General features: G+C 44.8%; 1 protein-coding gene across 8 annotated transcripts in view; it reads right to left on the reverse strand.

The window, feature by feature from the left end:
• The window catches only part of BFSP1 (beaded filament structural protein 1), a 72429-nt gene that overhangs the window by 30573 nt on the left and 22173 nt on the right, over nt 1-19683 (reverse strand). For 7 of the 8 annotated variants that reach the window (XM_047854493.1, XM_047854496.1, XM_047854492.1 and 4 more), the window contains exons 4-5: nt 9899-10483; nt 3113-3173 (exon numbers count right to left, since the gene is read on the reverse strand). In XM_047854493.1, the coding sequence (XP_047710449.1) occupies nt 3113-3173; nt 9899-10272 (435 nt within the window). In that variant the 5' untranslated portion in view covers nt 10273-10483. The remainder of the gene's footprint in view (nt 1-3112; nt 3174-9898; nt 10484-19683) is intronic. The other variant, XM_047854497.1, reaches the window with a different exon arrangement.

Genomic DNA, 19683 nt, shown 5'->3' on the forward strand with positions numbered 1-19683 from the left:
GAATCTCACCAAGGGTGGGCCTCCTCGCTGGCAACAAAGGGGCTGGACTGGGTCTTTTCTGAGGGTGAAATAAATAACCACACAACTATGCTGAGGCTCCAAGCTAGCGCCCGGGCTTGGCCAATCCCTGCGTCGTGATTCCTGCTACATCCGAACACCACCTGTACTATTAGTCACTCCACATTTTTCTTCAAACTGACTCATTTTCACTTGCATGCATTTAAAAAGGAACTTTTTGATGTCACCTGCTGTAGAGAAGAGGCAACCATAAAAATAAATTCAGAGCTCCTAAAAAATGGTTTCTCCATGCACCATCTAAAATCACCCCGCACACCACCAGGGCTATGAATCCCACCCTCCGGGGAAACTAAGCTGGCATCCATCACATCAAGGGCTCTGCGATAATAACCGCGACAGGCAAGTCACATGCACTATCCTGCCACTTCATTCTTACTGTGTGGGTCGACAGACATCCACTCCATGGTGGTGGCAACTCTTACTGCTCCCGCTTGGGAAATGAAGGAGCTGAGGCTCAGGGAGATGAAGCAGTTCCCCCAAAGTCTCACAGATACGCGACAGTGGCGAGAAGGGTCCTATGATCAAGCTGTTCTCCCGTTTTGGGCTGCACAGCTCACTTTGGGCGGAAGTGTCTTTCCCTGGACCCAGGGAAGAGCCATGCCGATGCCCTGTGATGGCTCTGGCCCAAGCTGCTGGTAGCATCTTTCCCCAGAACTTTCGTAACCCTTACTTCAATGGGACCCATACTTCAATTGTCCAGACTCCCTGTCACAATAGACACAAAGGTGTTGCAGCCATGGTTTCAGGGGGACAAAATGGCGGGGAGGCCTTTTCCCTTAGTTTTCATGATCTCCACTGCCATGTTTTTCTTCTGAGAATACGTTATTGCTTTTGTAACAAGAGAAAAACAACAGAAGGCTGGAGCTTCTTTTTAAATTCAGTGTTACTGGGGCGCCTAGGGGGCTCAGTCACTTAAACACCCAACTCTTGGTTTTGGCTCAGGTCATGGTCTCACAGTGAGTTCGAGCCTCACGTAGGGCTCCACGCTGATGATGCAGAGCCTGTGTGGGATTCTCTCTTTCTCTCTCTCTCTCTCTCTCTCTCTCTCTCTCTCTCTCACTGCCCCTCCCCTACTTGCTCTCTTTCTCTTGATCAAAATAAATAAGCTTAAAAATTTTTTTTAAATAAATAAATAAATCTTTGGTGTTACTTTCCACCAAAGCTAAAAAGAGGGACTACATTCTGTCTCACTCTTCTATGAAGAGTGCACACGATGGCACTGCATGAGTGACAACCTCAGAAATAGGTCCGGAGAGAGGTCTGCTTGCAGTGAGGACAAATATGCACAAAGCAAAATGTGGTGGGTTGGGAAGGGGCTAAACTGGCAGCTAAGTGAAGGGTGTCGGGCACCTAAGTCCCTGAAGGTAGTGGTCTGTGGACAAGATGGCAGCCCCATCTGGCAGCCTGGGATCACCACCAAAAACAAGAATGGGGATGAGCTACAAATATGAGCAGAACAGCTGGGCGATGCCTGATGCTAACAACACCCAAATCCCACCTTCAACAGACTTGGGGCCATAGCAACCCAACCCAATACAAGACCAATCATTGAGCCTGTGCACTTAGGGCTCTCCTGAAGCACACGCCCACCCCCGTCTTTGTGTTTATATCCGGAGTGTTCACATGTTGGCTGGCCTGAGACTATTCCAGTTTCTATCACTTGGCCTTGGCAACTATTGACAGCAGCTCCTTTCAAAACACAGTGTCCTTGTTTGGACAATGCATTATATGCTCACAAAGGGAAGGACACAGAAGCATCACGTGGTAGATAACACAGACAAAGAAAAATTCAGTTTCCCTACGTTGTGGTTCTAACTCCCACTGATTAGCAGACTAATCCTGGACAACAGAGGCTGGGCAAAGCCAGGGACTGGCAAACATCCTGAGCTAACCTCAACTATCTGAAGTGGTTGCCTGGGGCTCCAGGTGGAGAAGAATCCTAGGGCCACACATCTGGGCCCAGCAGGGAAAGGTGCTGTGTTTTATCAGCAATTCTGATGAGGAATTACGGGTGTGGAAGGAAGAGAAAGGGGGAAAGCGGCCATGTGCCCGAAATAAGCCACCCTTCAACGGAACAGAGCTCCATGAGCTCAAGACATTTGAGCTCTGAAATTACAGTTATTTGTCATCCCTGGTTTTGCCCAACCTCTGAGATCCAGGATTATTCCATTTGGTAGTCAAGTTCCCCTGGCTAGAGCAGAAAATCCAATCAGTTACGTTGATGACGGAGGATCTGAAGAAGGAAACTCCCTGCAAAGAACAACCCCACACAACTCTGCAGGAGGGTCCCAGCAAGAAGCTGAGAATCCCTGGTGCCCTCCACATAGCTGCTCTCCAGGCTCCAAGAGGGAAGAGCTTGAAGGGAAATGGAAATTTCTTTGGAAATTTCTTCCTCTGTTCTCTGAGAGTTCCCCTGTAGAAGAGACTCTCAGCCAACAGAACAGAGTTATCCTTGCATCCCAATAACCAAAGCAAGTTTCCTGAGTTTGGTGTTTGGGACCGGTACATCGGAATGGCAAAATCCCAGCTGGTTGCTGTGATGCTGCCTTGTGTTGACAGCCTAGCTGTCATAAGCTTAAAGGTCTCGGATTCTCTGGCAAGACCCTGTGTGTGGTGGGAAAGGAGTATGTGTCTTGGGTATGTGAGTTCACAAAAAGATTTAGTTGAAATTATGAACTCAAGGGGCGCCTGGGTGGCTCAGTTGGTTAGGCGTCCGACTTCAGCTCAGGTCATGATTTCACAGTTTGTGGGTTCGAGGTCCGCGTCGGGCTCTATGCTGACAGCTCAGAGCCTGGAGCCTGCTTCGGATTCTGTGTCTCCTTCTCTCTCTCTGCCCCCCACCCCACCCCGGCTCGTGCTCTATCTCTCAAAAATAAATATTAAAAAAAAAAAAAGCAATTATGAACTCAAGAAAGAGTGACAGCAAAAGAAATAGGCAAATCCTAAAAAGACACAGAGAGGAATGCGCGATGGTCATTTCAGCCATTTAGTTCCATTCTGTCCCTACTCAGACTCACGGACGTGCTCAGCTCACCTTGTTAAGCCGTTCCAGCATTTCTTTTAGGAGCAGCTGACATTCACACTCGTTTTCATACCTGCAAATTGGACACATAAGCAAAAGTTGGGCAGCTTCCGTGATTCCATATGTAATGACCACACAATCAGCGTTACAGAGTATATGCTGTCTCTTTAAGGAGAGGTCCTTAACTGGGGCGCCTGGGTGGCTCAGTCGGTTGGGTGTCCGACTTCGGCTCAGGTCATGATCTCACAGTCCATTAGTTCGAGCCTCGCGTCGGGCTCTGTGTTGACAGCTCAGAGCCTGGAGCCTGTTTCAGATTCTGTGTCTCCCTCTCTCTCTGACCCTCCCCCATTCATGCTCTGTCTCTCTCTGTCTCAAAAATAAATAAACATTAAAAAATAAATAAATAAATAAAGGAGAGGTCCTTAAGTTTAAAATAGTAGCTAATGCTGCACCACTGAGCCTGTCGCTTCCTCACCTTTTCCACAGCATGGCGCACGCACAGAGTGGTGCTGTGGCCACCATGCACGGGGGTAACTGGGAGCGGTAAGTGAACAGGAGTCCCCCAGCCTGGAGGCCCAACCTCCGCCTCCCCATCCCCTCTACCACCCCCCTACCCCTGCCCAGCCACATCAAGGATAAGGGAATCGTATCTCCACACACTCCTAACCCAAGTACAGCAGTGACACAGAGAATGGGAGACCACCCTACATGACCTACAACAAACACCACTAACCTGACCTTGACCTTGTTTGGGTTGCCTGTACTATTGTGTCTATACATGTGTCCGTTTTTCTGGATTATGCCATTTAATCCTTACAAAACCCTGGAAGAGGGCAGTTATCATTGCCCTCCCCCCACCCTCCCACCACCGGGGCAAAATGAGAAAACTGAGGCTGAGAAACTGGCCTATAACCTTGGGCAGATGCTCAGGGCACTTCACCCTCATCTCTGTGCCCTCAAGGCCTGCTCTGGGCCAGTAGGCAGGGCAGGCTGGACAGGCCACAGAGTCAGTGCCCCTGGGGCAGCCCTCAACCTCTGACAGAAGGTGAGTGGGTACATAAGTACCCCAGCACCGTTGCCCTCAGCTAGGACAACTGAAGTGTCTCTCCATCCAGTAAGTTCGCTCCAGGTCAACTTGCTGAGGGCACTCAGTGTTTTCTGCCTTTCCTTCCTGCCTCACTTCCTCACTCCCCAACCTGTGCTCTTGGAGGTCACCTCCCAAATAAGCTACTTGCCCTCAAACCCCTTTATCAGCCTCGGCTTCTGGAAGACCCCAAACTAAAAGAGGGGTGGGGTCAGGACTCACACTTGAATCTGACACCAAAAACTATGCCCTGATAGCCACACCATGCTGCCTGGGTAGAGCAGGGAAACCCCCCAAATTTAAACATACACAAAACTGATAAAGCAACAGATACTAGGAGGTGTATTTTTCTCTCCTAGTCATCTTCTTCCCTGGACTTGTAGAAAATGATAGAGATCAAGAGGCAGAGAGACCACAGAAATCATTCTGTTTTGAGAGTTTCCCTTTAGGGGGACTTTCATCCCCTTAAGAAAAAGAGAAGGCTCCTTCCCAAATGACTCCGCCCTCATTCCCTATAAGCTGCCCCTAGTATCCATCATGGCCTTCTTCCAAGAGTCAAAGCCCTTGACGTGGGTAGTGGCACAAGGCTGCATAGAGGGAAGACTACATTTCCCAGCCTTCCTTGCAGCTATGTGTGGCCATGTGACTAAGTCCTGACCAATGGGATATAAGCATAAGTCTGTGGCAGCTTCCAAATATCTTCCATAAGAGACGCTGTGGGTGTGTCCTTCTGTATCCTTTCCTCCACCCTGCAGAAGGCCAGGCAGAGCCTTCTGAGCCTCAAATACTGCAGAGTGGCATGCTGAATTGCTAGGCCAGACCTTCCACAAGACAGAAACAAATTTCCATCCTGGATAAGCCAATGTCACTTTGGAGTTTACGCCATTTGTGGTTGAAACGAATCCTAATTAGCACTCAGCCCAACCCACAAAGCATAGGTTTCAGGGCCCCTGCACACTCATGCCGTGGGCTCAAGTCAAGTACCGAAAGAGGCCTCTAGAAAACCATGCTGCTGTAGGGCAAGTTCCAACCTAGGGAAAGAACAATCAGGAATATGTGCGCTGCGCACACTCCCAGTCCTAAAGCCACCTAAGAAGCTCAGCTATAACCAGCAAGCAAAACATATTTGTATAAGTCTCACATTTCCCACCAGGATGTCACAGTTAGCAGTGTCTTTTGTGTGTGGCTCTAACAGAGCCAGAAATTCTGTTTTAATGGCTAGTTAGCTTCGCGAATAAAACTTAACAAAAATCCAAAATTTCTCATTGCTCTTTCCTGCTAGAAACATCCAAGAATTTCTGTAGCTTAAAAACATGTTTGATAAATAATGCAATAATGTGTTATTGTGGGTAATTTTCATGCTGTAAAGACAAGTCTAGATATTAAAGGCAAGTGATTTCATTATAAAGACTTCATAATAAGAAATGATATGGGGCACTTGGGTGGTTCACTCGGTTAAGCGTCTGACTCTTGGTTTCAGCTCAGGTCATAATTTCACAGTTCGTGAGTTTGAGGCTCCGCACTCCCGGTGCAGAGCCTATTTGGGATTCTCTCTCTCCCCCTCCTGCTTGCTCTCTCTCTCTCTCTCTCTTTCTCAAAGTAAATAAATAAAAATGTTTTTAAAGTTTAAAAAAGAAATCATGATATATTCATATATATATATCCACATAACCGAATATATAAATGAATTCATAAAGTGAAAAAACACATTGGCTTCAATTACCTGATTGTTTTACATAATTACTTTTGGTTTTTAGCAATTTAGATAATTGACTGTATTCATTAATGTATTTTGGTAGTTTTATTTGTTTTTATTTAATTCTGTTTTATTTAGTCTTCATTTGATGTGCTAAAAACCTGATTTTGAAATTATTCAACTGTCCTAGAAGAGAATATGCCTACCAAGGCTGCATTATTTTCACCTGGCTTTGGCTAACCAATAAGTCACCTCTGGGATGTAAAACCAAATTTGGTGTGTATATACCCCTGCATGCAGGGGTATGGGTGTGATTTTTATTATAATTTTAAAATCCCAAGACTTTAGTTAGAATATTAAAGTATCTGCAAAGGGGCAATGGGAGGGAATAAATTAATGGAAATGATTAAATAAATCACAGAGTCTGAAGCTCCACGATAAACATACAACTCAGAACCAAGTAAAATCACCAAAAGATCAGGAAAATTCAACATGGCCATTCCTTCAATGAGGGCTCAAAGGAGTCCTGTGCACCCAGCCAAATCTCAGTAGACTGGGGCCTAATAACTAAGCAAAGACCATTTGGGGATCCAGGGTTTCCTGTTGGCGTGTGGAGCTGCCCTGGGTGTCTGAACCAGTGTACATTTCCCTTTGCTTTAGAAAACATGAGCTTCATTTGAATGAGGGTCCTATCTCTGGACCTCACTCCCCAGGAATCCAAGAATGACTTCTCTTCAAGACCCTGTGTTCTAGAAAGCATAAGGTGCGAAAACCCGAGTTCAAGTCCTGCCACCCACAGTTTTCCCATGAAGGGCTATAACAGGTGGATTTCCAGATCCTTTCTTCCGGCTCCAAATCTGTTTTTAGGGATCATACCCAGAAACAGGGCTGATAGGAATGAAATCAATGAGTCTGATTAATATGTTCAGTACACACTGTCGAATAACCTGCCCAAGATTCAGATTAAGCATGTGGAACTCAGGGGCACCTGGGTGGCTCAGTCAGTTAAGCGTCTGACTTCGGCTCAGGTCATGATCTCACAGTTGGTGAGTTCCAGCCTGGCATTGGGCTCTGTGCTGACAGCTCAGAGCCTGGAGCCTGCTTTGGATTCTGTGTCTCCCAAGCTCTCTGCCCCTCCCCCACTTGTGTTCTATCTCTCTCTCAAAAATAAATATTAAAAAAAATTCTTTTAAAGAACGTGGAACTCAAACATAGAGCACGTTTGGAGAAGACGCTCTAACTACCCTAGACCAGGGGCCCCCAAACCTGACTGTTCACTGGAATTATCAGTGGAGCTCATAAAACTTAAAACTCCTGGGCCCCATCTGAGGTCCAGGGTGGGGCCTGGACATCTGTATATTTAAATTAGTTTATGTAATTTTAAAATAGATAAATCTCTTACATGATTAGACAAATTTTTTTAATTACCTAAAAAGCTGTTCCATTAAAAGTCTCCCTTCCTATCTCTCCCATTGCCCAGCTCCTACTCCCCTATCCTTCACAGGTAATCAGTGCCATTGGGGTTTTGCATGTGTCTGTGTCCCCTTTTTCCTAATGCAAGCAAAAAATTCTACTCTTCTCCCCCTTTTTTTTTTTAAAGTAAAGGATAGTAACACGCTATTCTCTTGTTTTACAATTGGGTAGCATCTCATTGCATATATGAAGCACAATTTGATCTCCTATGAATAGGCATTTAGGTTCATTCCAGGCTTTTGCTAATGCAGATCACACCGCCATGTTGGCATGTATTTTACACCGGCCGGATCATCAAAAAATAAATTCCTTGAGAATGCAAGCTGGTGCAGCCACTCTGGAAAACAGTATGGAGGTTCCTCAAAAAACTAAAAATAGAACTACCCTACGACCCAGCGATCGCACTACTAGGCATTTATCCACGGGATACAGCTGTGCTGTTTCGAAGGGACACATGCACCCCCATGTTTATAGCAGCACTATCAACAATAGCCAAAGTATGGAAAGAACCCAAATGTCCATCGATAGATGAATGGATAAAGAAGATGTGGTATATATATACACTGGAGTATTACTCGGCAATCAAAAATAATGAAATCTTGCCATTTGCAACTATGTGGATGGAACTGGAGGGTATTATGCTACATGAAATTAGTCAGAAAGACAAAAATCATATGCCTTCACTCATATGAGGACTTTAAGAGACAAAACAGATGAACACAAGGGAAGGGAAACAAAAATAATATAAAAGCAGGGAGGGGGACAAAACAGAAGAGACTCATAAATATGGAGAACAAACTGAGGGTTACTGGAGGGGTTGTGGGAGTGGGGAATGGGCTAAATGGGTAAGCAGCACTAAGGAATCTACTCCTGAAATCATTGTTGCACTATATGCTAACTAACTTGGATGCAAATTTTAAAAAATAAATAAATAAATAAATAAATAAATAAATAAATTCCTTGAAGTGGTCCCTGCAGAGTAAATACAGGTTCCTGTATTTATAGCCTTGGAGGATGGGGACAAATTGCTGAGTATCCTTTTTTCTTTTTAATAGTTCTTTAGGTGATCTTTTTTTAAATGCCATTTATTTATTTATTTATTTATTTATTTATTTATTTATTTATTTATTTATTTTTGACAGCATGCAAGCGCGGGAGGGGCAGAGAAAGAGGGACAGAGGATCTGAAGCAGGATCTCCGCTGACAGTAGCAAGCCCAATGTGGGGCTTGAATTCATGAACTGTGAGATCATGATCTGAACCGAAGTGGGTCGCTCAACTGACTGAGCCACCCAGGTGCCCCAATTCTTTTTTTTTTTTTTTAAGTTTTATTTATTTTGAGAGAGAGAGAGAGAGAGAGAGAACACAAGTGGGGGAGGGGCATAGAGAGCAAGTGGGGGAGGTGCAGAGAGAGAGGGAGACAGAGAATCCCAAGCAGACTCTGTGCAGTCAGCGCAGGGCCCCATGTGAGGCTGGAACTCACATCGTGACCTGAGCCGAAATCAAGAGTCAGGCTAAACCCACTAAGCCACCCAGGTCGGCATGCCCCAATTCTTCAGGCCATCTTATCATCTTATTCATTCTGTGGGAAAGGGGGACATGCCCTGGACCAGGGCTCCTGAAGCTTCAAGCTTAACTCCACTTCTAACCAGCTCCCAGATGATGGCAATGCTGCTCATCCACAGACCACAATTTGAGCAGCAAGATTCTAGAAGACACACATTGAAATAATTTCCGGGTATCAACTATGATGCGGTAAAGATGATTAGACTCAGCACGCCGAGGCCCTGAATTTCGTGCCGCTGCTGGGACTCACTAGGTGAGTGACCTTGCCCTAAATCTTGACATTGTCTAAGCCTCAGTCTCCTCATCTGCAAAACAGGTGCAGTACCATGTATTACAGGATATGGCTGTGAGGATCAAATAACATGAATATATCTCAAAAACAAAAGGAGCCAGACATACAAGCACGAATCTTTAAGATTCCATTTTTGTGAAATTCCAGAACACGCAAAATTAACCTACGGTGACAGAAATCAGAACACTGGGCGCCTCCCGCTTTTTTGTGGGGAAGGGGTACAGACTGACCGGGAAAGGACAGGAGGGAACTTTCTGGGGTGGTCAAAGTTCCCTGCTTGTTTCCGTAGTTACATGGGTACATACATCATCAAAACTCATTGAACTATGCACTTAAAACCTGTGCATTTTTTAAAGATTTTATTTTTAAGTAATCTCTACGCCCAACGTGGGGCTCAAATTTACAACCCCCAGATCAAGAGTCGTTGGCTCTACCGACTGAGCCTGCCAAGCGCCCCGAAACCTGTGCGTTTTACTGCATGTAAATTATAGCTACATTTTAAAGCACATTACAAGCAAATGATGCCGTTTCGTGCAAACCGTGAAGTGCCATCGGAATGGAAGCGGGTTCTAGGTGGGTGAGAGGCGCGGTAGTGCGCGCGCCCTCTGCGGGGTGGAAGTCCTGGCGACCGCCCCTACCCTGCCTCCGCTCACCCCACCCCCACTCCCCTTCCGGGCCCGCCGCTTACTTGCAGCGGAACTCGTCGAGCACGCGCTGCGCCTCCGCACCCTGGCGCTCCAGCCGCGTGCGCTCGGCCGCCAGGTCCCGGGCGCGCTGGAGGTTGCCCTCGACGTGGCGGGCGAGGGCGTCCTCGGGGCCGGCCAGCTCGCCCAGGCGCTGGAAGGCGTCCAGCTGCCTCCGGAGGACGGCGTGGCGCTGCTCGAGCGCGCGGGCCCGCTGGACGTGAGCAGCCACGCGCTCGCCGAGCCCCTGCAGCGCGGCCAGGCTGGGCGCCGCCGTCCGGCCCTCCGCCAGGCTATCGGGCTCGGCGGCGCGCGGCGCCTCCTCGGCGCGCTCGTACTGCTCCTTGCGGGTCTGGAAGACGTAGCTGCGCCGGTACATGGCTCCGGTGCGGGCGAGCGCGCGCGAACCGGCTCGGGGAGGCCGTGCGCCGGGGCGGCGGGCCGCTAAATAAACATCGGGGGGGCCCAGGCACGCTGCTGGGACGTTCCAGAGCCGATCAGCTGTCGAGCTCAACACGGCGCCCAGCCCCCGGAAGAATAAAAGAGCAGCAGGCCTGCTTTTGTGCGCCGGATTAGCGGACCATGCAGCTCTGGGGGTTGGAAGGTTAAATTGGGCAATGAGGTTTTTGTTCTGGGATTGTTAAATCCTGTCGCTTTATGATTGAATGGGGGGTCAGGAGGACAAGAGAGGCAGGACTGCTTCCTCTGGGAATTGTGAAGGAAGCCCAAGGGAGCTTGTTAAACTTGGACTCGCTCAAAAGCCCAGGGACCCTCGCTTTGTCTCCTCTTTTTCGGTCAAGCTCTCAATTACAGGCCTTTTCAACAATGCCATTTTTTTTCCCCGATCTCTTCAGCAATTCTTTTGCATAATTACAACATGACATTTAGGAACCCTCCTTACGTTAGGGGTTCTTAACCACGGATGCAAAATAAATGGCCATCTCATAAAATTGTGATGTGTGCGGCAAGTAAGTTTTACTAATACCTATGCATCTGCCTTAGGAAAACATTCTTTGTACAACAACTTAAGAAGCAAATGCACGGTTATCATTATAATGTTACCCTTGCTCCCGTGGATTCCGCCATCCTTTCCGGAGAAGAAGCAAGTAGAGTTCCATCAGGATGTTGGCATAACTGATTCTTTACACTAAAGAAAAAACCCTCACAGCCTAAAAGATTTAGTAAATTGGCCAACTCTCAATTCGAGAATATAAAAGAATTTTTTGCCACTATGTTTAATTTTAATTTGTATTGTGGAAATAACAAAGCTGGGCTTTAACAAATTTAAAAGTAAATTGTGGGTGTTGAAGGAAACTAATAGCATTTGATGAGAATGATCCAACATATGACTATTTTGTCATGTCTCCAATTTATTTTTTTTATTGGGGGGGGTACAGTGAGTGAGGGGCAGAAAGAGAGAGGGAGAGAGAGAGAAGCAGGGCTCCCCTGAAGTGGGGCTTGTGTGTTTTTTTAACCAAATGGGGGCTCGTGTTCACCGGAAGTAGGGCTGGAACTCACCTGATTAAGGACTCAAACTTAGGAATGGTGAGATCATGACTTTAGCAGAAGTCAGTTGCCTAACCCACTGAGCCACCCAGGTGCCCTCCAATTTTTTTTTTTTTTAAGTTTATTTTTATTTACTTTGAGAGAGCGAGATAAAGAGCAAGCAGGGGAGGGAAGAGTGCAAGGGACACAATCCCATTCAGGCTCTACCCTAACAGCACAAAGCCAGATGCAGGGCTTGAACTCAAAAAAAGTGAGATCATGACCTGAGCCACAATCAAGAGCTGAGCATTTAACCGAAACAGCCAGCCTCCCAGGTGCCCCAAGTCTCCGATTTAAAAATCATTATCAAAAAGGTTGTTTTCCTAAAAAAAGGATTTAGCTTAGCAGTGCTATATAATTAACAACTATATGGATTGCACATAATTAAATAATTATATTACAAATTAAAGTTATAGTTACCAAAGTTCGAGAAAAGGACACAGATCTTTGATGGGTTTTATTATTTCCCCAAAAAGACTGTAAGATAATGGAATGAATTCAGTTGAGAGTGACTCTAAGATAAGGTCCAGAGTTGTGGTGGTGGTGCGGTTATTGTTCTATTTTCTTTTCTTAAGGCATTTAAAAATAGATATTATGATCAAATCAAGGAGAGCCACATGAGTATTTTTGGTAGATACACATGTATCATGCTGATGGCATGGTAAATTGGTTTCCGGCTTCCTAGAGAGCAAAACCAGCACAGAACAAAGAAAGGATATAAAAGCACTTGTTCCTTCTGACATCAGGTATTAGTTAAATATTGCTACAGAACAAACTGACCCCAAAACTAAGTGGCACACAAGAAGAAATATTTAGCGCTGCACTCCCAGATCAGCAGGTCAGCTGGATAGCTCTCCTTCGAGCTGCAGATCTTTCAATCTGCTAGGGGAGCTGTGCTCCAAATGTCTCTCTTCCTCCTAGAACTAGTGATGACAAGAGGAGGAAAAGAAGGCCAGCCACACAATCTCTTCCCAAGCCTTTGTTTGCATCCTGTCCGTTAACACCCCTTTCATCAAAGCAAACCAGGTGGCCACAGCCAAAGTCGAGAGGCAGGGAAGAGGCACCGCCCACCCCCAGGGCCATGGCAAGGGTGCGGGTGTGTAACTGTCACACTTCAGTGAAGAACTGGGACCAGAAACTCCATCAACCACACACAGTAATCCCATTTGAAAGAAAAAATAGATATCCCAGAAACAAAACAAAGGGAAAAAATATCATTTCAATTTAATCCAGTGGAATAAACACTTAGAAAATATTTACTCATAAAGCGTGTCTCAGGGAGAGAAATATTGAACAAGGTCGAGTCCCTCCCTACCCTCAAGGTGCAGGGAGACAAATTCCTACTCAACTAATTCAAGACACAAGGAAATCTGGAATAAGTTCTAAAATAGAGATCTTCCCAAAATGTGGTTGTACCTAAAGCAGAAAGTTAAAGAGAAGTTGGAATTTCAGGCAGAACAGCATAAACAAGGTGTGAGAACAACTGGAGTAAGGTGCAGTAAAGGGAGCCGTGTGCTTCCTGGGCGTGGTGAGCCTGAACTGAGGAGAGCTTGGCAAGAAGGGTCCCAAAAAAGGAAAGTTCGAAGGAAGGGCTGAGCTTCCCATCAGCTGCGGTGGCTTGAATGCGGGCATCATCTCCACAACTTCTCCCAAGCCCTACCAAAAACGGCAGCAAAGAATTTATTTTTAGACGAGAACTCCACAAAAATAAGGAAGAAAAGATCACAGTGGACAAGATATACCAACAAATTTTCAGAGGGCTGAACAGAGAGATTAGAGGCAACTGACTTAATGGAGTGAAGCAAGCTGACACCTACATGGGGCAAAGGGCACTGGGAAAGGAAAACAAGATGGTTCACCTAGAGGAGTCTCAGAAAAGCTTACGAATTGGATGTACCAGGGGCGCTTGGGTGACTCAGTTGGTTAAGCATTCAACTTCAGCTCAGGTTATGATCTCACAGCTGGTGAGTTCCAGCCCCACGTCAGGCTCTTGTGCAGACAGCTCAGAGCTTGGATTCTGCTTCAGATCCTGTGTCTCCCTCTCTCTCTGTCCCTCCCCCCACTCGCACTCTATCTCTCTCTCTCTCAAAAATAAATAAACATTAAAAAAATTTAAAAAAAAAGTAACTGGATGTACCAGATACAACAGAAGGTGGGGGTGAAGGGTAGAGCTGAAAAGCCATAGGGTTAGCCCAGGGCCCAAGAAGCAGTTAGAATTTCAGATCGCCTACCCCATTCCTGTGCAGCCTGGCAAAGCTGAGTGAAACTGAACGGGAGAGGTCTTGAGCTGAAAGTCACCTAGTTGAAACATAGCTAAGGACAGGATAAGACCATACTGGAACAAAGGAATTAAGACAGTGGATGCATCATGAAAGATGAGCTGTACAATCTCCATCTCTCCATTTACCGCTTCGCTTCTCTTCTAGGATGCTGGTCACCTGGCATGTATTTCCCTGGGGCAGGAGAAAATTCTCTGGGGAAACTGAGTGACTTCGGAGAAAAAAAAATCACCAGATACTGAATTTGGAATATGGACTGACTGGCTTTTGGTTTGAACACGGAACACGTTTGTACGGTCCAACGTAACCCAAGCCGTTGATCATCAGACTAAGACCCATTTTATAATGAAGTTTTACTTGTGACAGCATAGGATTTTTAAATCTCTCTTTCTCACCTAGATTTTTGTTTTTGAAAGTTAGTATTTTTCCCTAAAAGGATAGATTCCCTAGATTTGTATACTTTGCCCTGTCCTGTACCAGGGCAATGGTATTATCATGATATCCTGCTCCGCTCTGTTGATGCGGAGTGTAAAAGTGTAAATATTTCCTATCAGAATGTTACTATAATTAGTTGGGTTTTCCTCTCACAGGAGGAAAGAAACTAAGCTGGTGTAGTTAGCTTCTTCTGTGGGACCTCTGGCTGGTTTGTGACTTTGTGACTTGTTCTTGAATCCTGTTTTTTAACTGGCCATAAAGTATGACAATGAGCACTAATCGACAGCTGGATTCCCCCTCTCCTGGTCATTTTAGTTTGGGCTCCCCCGAAGCAGACCCTGAAACAAGAGTTAAAGTGCAAGTAGTTTATCTGGAAGGTAATCCCAGGAAGGGCCTGCAGGGAGGCAGGAGGGAGACAAGGAAGGCCAAACACGGTTTGTGATAACAAGCCAGTCACCATGCTGCGGCAGGCAATGGGGGTCAGTCGCACTGGAAACTCTGGGAGATAGCTCAGTACAGGCACCTCAGAGCCACCCCACCCAAGGGTGAAAGAGCTGGAGATTTACCCACCACTCCCAGGGCCCGAGGGCTGATCACAGGGCATTTCTGGTCTGCCACAGGCAGCCAAAGTAGCTGAGGTTAGCTTTTGACCCCACCACCTTAGCAAGTGACCTAGCCAATCAGGTTCCAGTATGGACACCAGGCAATGGGAATAATCACTTACATGAAGAGGCTCGTCATACATCTCAGTTTACCTGAGATGATCCACCTTTATGCATCTATCTCGGCACAAGTATAGATAGCACCCTCTTTTATTCTCAAGAGTTTCTTGGTTTGTCTGGGAATGCTGCCTCTCTTATTCTGGCCCACGTGACCTGAATGTCTAGCCTGAATCTAATCATAAGGAAACATCCACGCAAACCCAAAATAAGAAACATTCTATTAATAAAAATAGAAGGAGATGATATTCCTCCAAAATGTAAATACCAGAAAAGAAAAAGAGAGACTAGAGAAATATTCCAGATGAAAGGAAACTAAGGAATCACAGCATCTACATGCAATACTGTTCCAAGACCCCATCCTACATTTGGAAGAGAAGAAAGTGCTATAAAGGCCATCGCTAGATCCCTTGACAAAATTAGACAATGGACACTCAATTAGGTAAAAGAATTGTGTCAATGTTAAATTCACTGAAGTTTCTGACTATAGCACAGTTAAGTAAAATGATATCTTTATTCTTAGAAAATATATTCTTAGCCATCTAGGGGTGAAACACATGATGTATGCAACTTACTCTGAAAAAATGCTGAAAAGCAAAATAAAATAAGTTCTGAAAAGCATGACATGTGTAAATATAAACATAGACATAATCATAAAAATGTATGGAGAAAGAGAGAGAAAAGAGATGAGGCAAAATACTGACAATACGTCAGTCTTGGTAAAGGATATATGGGTGTTGTATAATCGCAATTTCTCAAAGAAAGTTGGAAATTACTTTCAAAACCGTTTGTGGAAATCCCGATCCTCTTCTATGTTAAGCATTTTGCAGTGTAGGCATTTAATAAACATCACTTCCTTTACCTTATACCCATATATATGTGTGTAACAGCAAAGAGAGAGAGAGAAGGACAGAGAGGAAGATGGTTTAGCCAACTGTGTAGTAACAACAGGAGAAAATGGTCTATAACCATTATAAGCATGTGGAAGACATGATGATATAAGTGAGAATGTTTATAACAAACATGAAGGGGAGCAGAAAAACAAAATACCAGATGCATGGTGATGACAGTCATCTAAGAACACATATATGTACATAATCGGATACTCGTGTCATATACCAGGTTTTATATTCATCACATCTTATTGTCATTTAAAGCTAATTGCATATATGGTGCTTCTTAAAAATTTTAATTAGAATTCTTAATTAAAGAACTGAACAACTATTTTAAAAGCCTGAGTAAAATAGGCATAGATGTTTGCCTTTTAGTCAACTTCATATTCTACAACTTTGAGCTTTCTCTTTCAGTTTACATACATTCTGAGTTTGCTGTGGGCTTTTTCCAGACACAAAGAGTAGTATAGAACATTCATGTAAATGCCAGGTCTCTGCTGTTTTCTAGTTGTGTGGTCTTGAACAATTCAGTTAATCTGTTTTCTAAAATGATGGATTTGAGCAAAACAATCTCTAAGATCTCCTTTCTGCTTGTTAGGGGCCAAATTGTGTCCTCTAAAATTCACGTTTTAGGGGCACCTGGGTGGCTCAGTCAATTGAGCATCTGACTTTGGCTCAGGTCACTATCTCATGGTTCATGGCTTTGAGCCCCACGTTGGACTCTGCTGACAGCTCAGAGCCTGGAGACTGCTTTTGATCCTGTGTCTCCCTCGCTCTCTATCCATGCCCCCCACCAAAATAAATAATAAACATTAAAAAAATTAATAAAGAATAAAAATAAATAAACCACATTTTAGTCCTAACCCCCAGGGCCTTAGAATGAAACCGTATTTGGAGATAGGGCCTTTAAAGAGGTAATTAAGGTAAAATGAGGTCATATGAGTGGGCCCTAATCCAGTGTGACTGGTGTCCTTATAAGAAGAGTAGATGAGGACACAGACATACATACAGAGAGAAGACCATGTGAGGATACAGGGAGAAGGTGGCCATCTGCAGCCAAGGAGAAACCAACTCTGCCGATACCTCAGTCTCAGACTTCAAGACTCCACAGCTATAAAAAAAAAAAGTGAATCTCTGCTGTTGAGGCCACCCAGTCTGTGTTTCTTTGTTATGGCAGCCCAAGCAAACCGATATACTGCTCTAACATTCTGATTCTTCTGCTTGCTCTTCTTTTATAGGCCATCCATTTCCCAGGATATATAAATGTCTGCCACAAGAGGGCCACTCCGCCCTCAGAGTGAACACCCTGCCTTCTGGTCGCCCACAGAGCGATTGATGATTGCAAAGGGGACAGAAGGATGTGCAGATGAACAGCCTGAAGCCTTTCCACAAAACTGGATCGACCCCAAAGACAAGCCATCCTGGAAAGGTTCATTTCCAGTAGGGTGACCAGCAAACCCGAGGGAAAGGGCAGACCCCTGGCTCCCCAGCCCCTGCTCTCTTAGGGTGGCCTCCCCACCAGGCCCCAGCCTTTATAGTATGCTTAGCTACCCTGTAAGTGATGAGTCCGCATGAAGAGTAATAACAGATGGGGAAACATCAGAAGCAAGGCTCAATCTCCAGCTGCACACACACGGATAACTATGAAGACTTCCGGGAAAGTAAAGCCGCAGATTCAAACACTATCAAAGGCAGGAGGGCACTGAGCACCAACCAGCCTTTCTCAGGGTCTGGTACAGAAACTGAATTAAGAATCAACAAACCCAAATTTGTTGGATGACAGATATGTTCCTTGGGCTTTTCGACTGATGGGCACCAGGACAAGGCATGACAACTAAATGCAACGCACAATCCTATACTGAATAGGATTTTAGACTAAGAAAAAAAAGCTATAAAGGATTATTATTGTGATGATCGGTGAAATTTGGATAAGGAATACAAATTAGATAATAATATTACAAGTGTTGGGGCACCTGGGTGGCTCAGTCCATTAAACGTCCAATTTCGGCTCAGGTCATGATCTCACCATCGTTGGTGGGTTCGAGCCCCACACTGGGCTCTGGTCAGCACAGAGCCAGAGCTTGCTTCAGATTCTGTGTCTCCCTGTCTCTCTCTCTGCCCCTCCCCTGCTCGTGCTCTCTTTCTCTCTCAAAAATAAATAAACATTCAAATAATAATAATAATATTACAAGTGTTAAAATGGCTGCTTTTGGGGCGCCTGGGTGGCTCAGTCGGTTAAGCGGCCGACTTCGGCTCAGGTCATGATCTCACGGTCCGTGAGTTCGAGCCCTGCGTCGGGCTCTGTGCTGGCAGCTCAGAGCATGGATCCTGTTTCAGATTCTGTGTCTCCCTCTCTCTGACCCTCCCCTGTTCATGCTCTGTCTCTCCCTGTCTCAAAAATAAATAAACGTTAAAAAAAAAATTTAAAAAAAATGGCTGCTTTTGGTAATTGTACTATGGCATGTAAGAAAATGACCTTATTCTTAGGAAATACGTGCTAGTTTAAAGAATAATGAGTCACAGTGTCCAATTTGCCCTCATTTGGTCAGAAAATAAGTAATATACATGCATATACAATACACACGTATAAAAATAAATACAGAGAATAAAAAAGCAAATGGAGAAAAATGTAAATAATTGGTAGGTTTGGGTAAAGGGCATATGCAACGTTTCTATAAATTTGAAATTATAACAAAAGAAAAATCACTCCCCTCCCCAAATCCCAAACACCTCTGGGAAAATTGTGCTGAGAATAGATATTTCTTAGTAACAGCAAGAAAATACAAAAATCCTCCTTGCTCCTTTGATTTATGAGATGGTATCATGGTCTCAGCAACCAGGGTTTCACTGATGATTATGGTGGGAGTTTAACACCACTAATAATGAAGGGCTTTTGACATAAATGTGGACTTACCTTCCCTGAACACCAGACAATGGGGCACTACCTCGGAATGTCTCTTAGACATTGCTACATCTGCTCATTCATCATCATTCTGGTCATGCATGAAAAGTGACCATACCCATGACCTCAGGGATGCAGAAATGAGTCATTGTCCCAGCAGGCGCCATCCTCAGGACCAAGTTTGGAGAAGGCTCTTTCACAGTTATAATTTCTTATGGATTTAAAGCTAGCCACACTATTCATATTTCTGCTCTGTACTTCTCTTTAAGATATCATTAAAAAGACCCACCACCACTCTTAAGCTGGGTCAGCCTACATCTGAACCACAGCTCCTTTTCTTCTGGGAATAGATTGTCAAGTGGTTTGATGTATCATGGAGTCACAGTTGGCCAACCGGCATGCCCATTTTGCCCTAAAAGGAGGATGCGCGAGCCCCTGGTTTGTACTACTTAGGAAACGGATACCAAGGAATTAGGCACACATATCCACGAAGGCATTTCTGATAGAAATATACATTCACAGATTGAAGCATACATCTGGTATATCATTTTTATAGGGCCATACCTACTTTCGATGGATATCAAGAGGAACTGATTTAACTATTTCATAAGAGAAGATGTTCTTATCTTCTCAAGTTCACCCAACTTTATAGCTTTAACCTGAAATTGGGAGGGATGATATTCCAAGCTACTTTATCCACTATTTTCAGACTCTGCACACAGTTTGAAAGTATAGTAAGGGATGCTAAGACTGTATATTTTAAGCTCTAACCTTCGATTCTTGGACTTAAACTCCACATGAAGTTTTCCAGTGAAATTTGTAACAATAGCCTGTTTGAGTACGAGCGCCATTGTTCGGCGGGCATATGAGCCTGACCAAAATTCAAAGAACTACCTATTCCAACCATCTTCCTTGTTAGCTCATTTGCAAAAGGACTGTAATGATGTGAATTACCCTACTACTCCACTCTCTACCACCAGCTCATGGTTGACACTTACTAACTCCTACCCCTTCATT

This window comes from Prionailurus viverrinus, chromosome A3, assembly GCF_022837055.1.
Source record: "Prionailurus viverrinus isolate Anna chromosome A3, UM_Priviv_1.0, whole genome shotgun sequence".
In the NCBI taxonomy this organism is placed as follows: domain Eukaryota; kingdom Metazoa; phylum Chordata; class Mammalia; order Carnivora; family Felidae; genus Prionailurus; species Prionailurus viverrinus.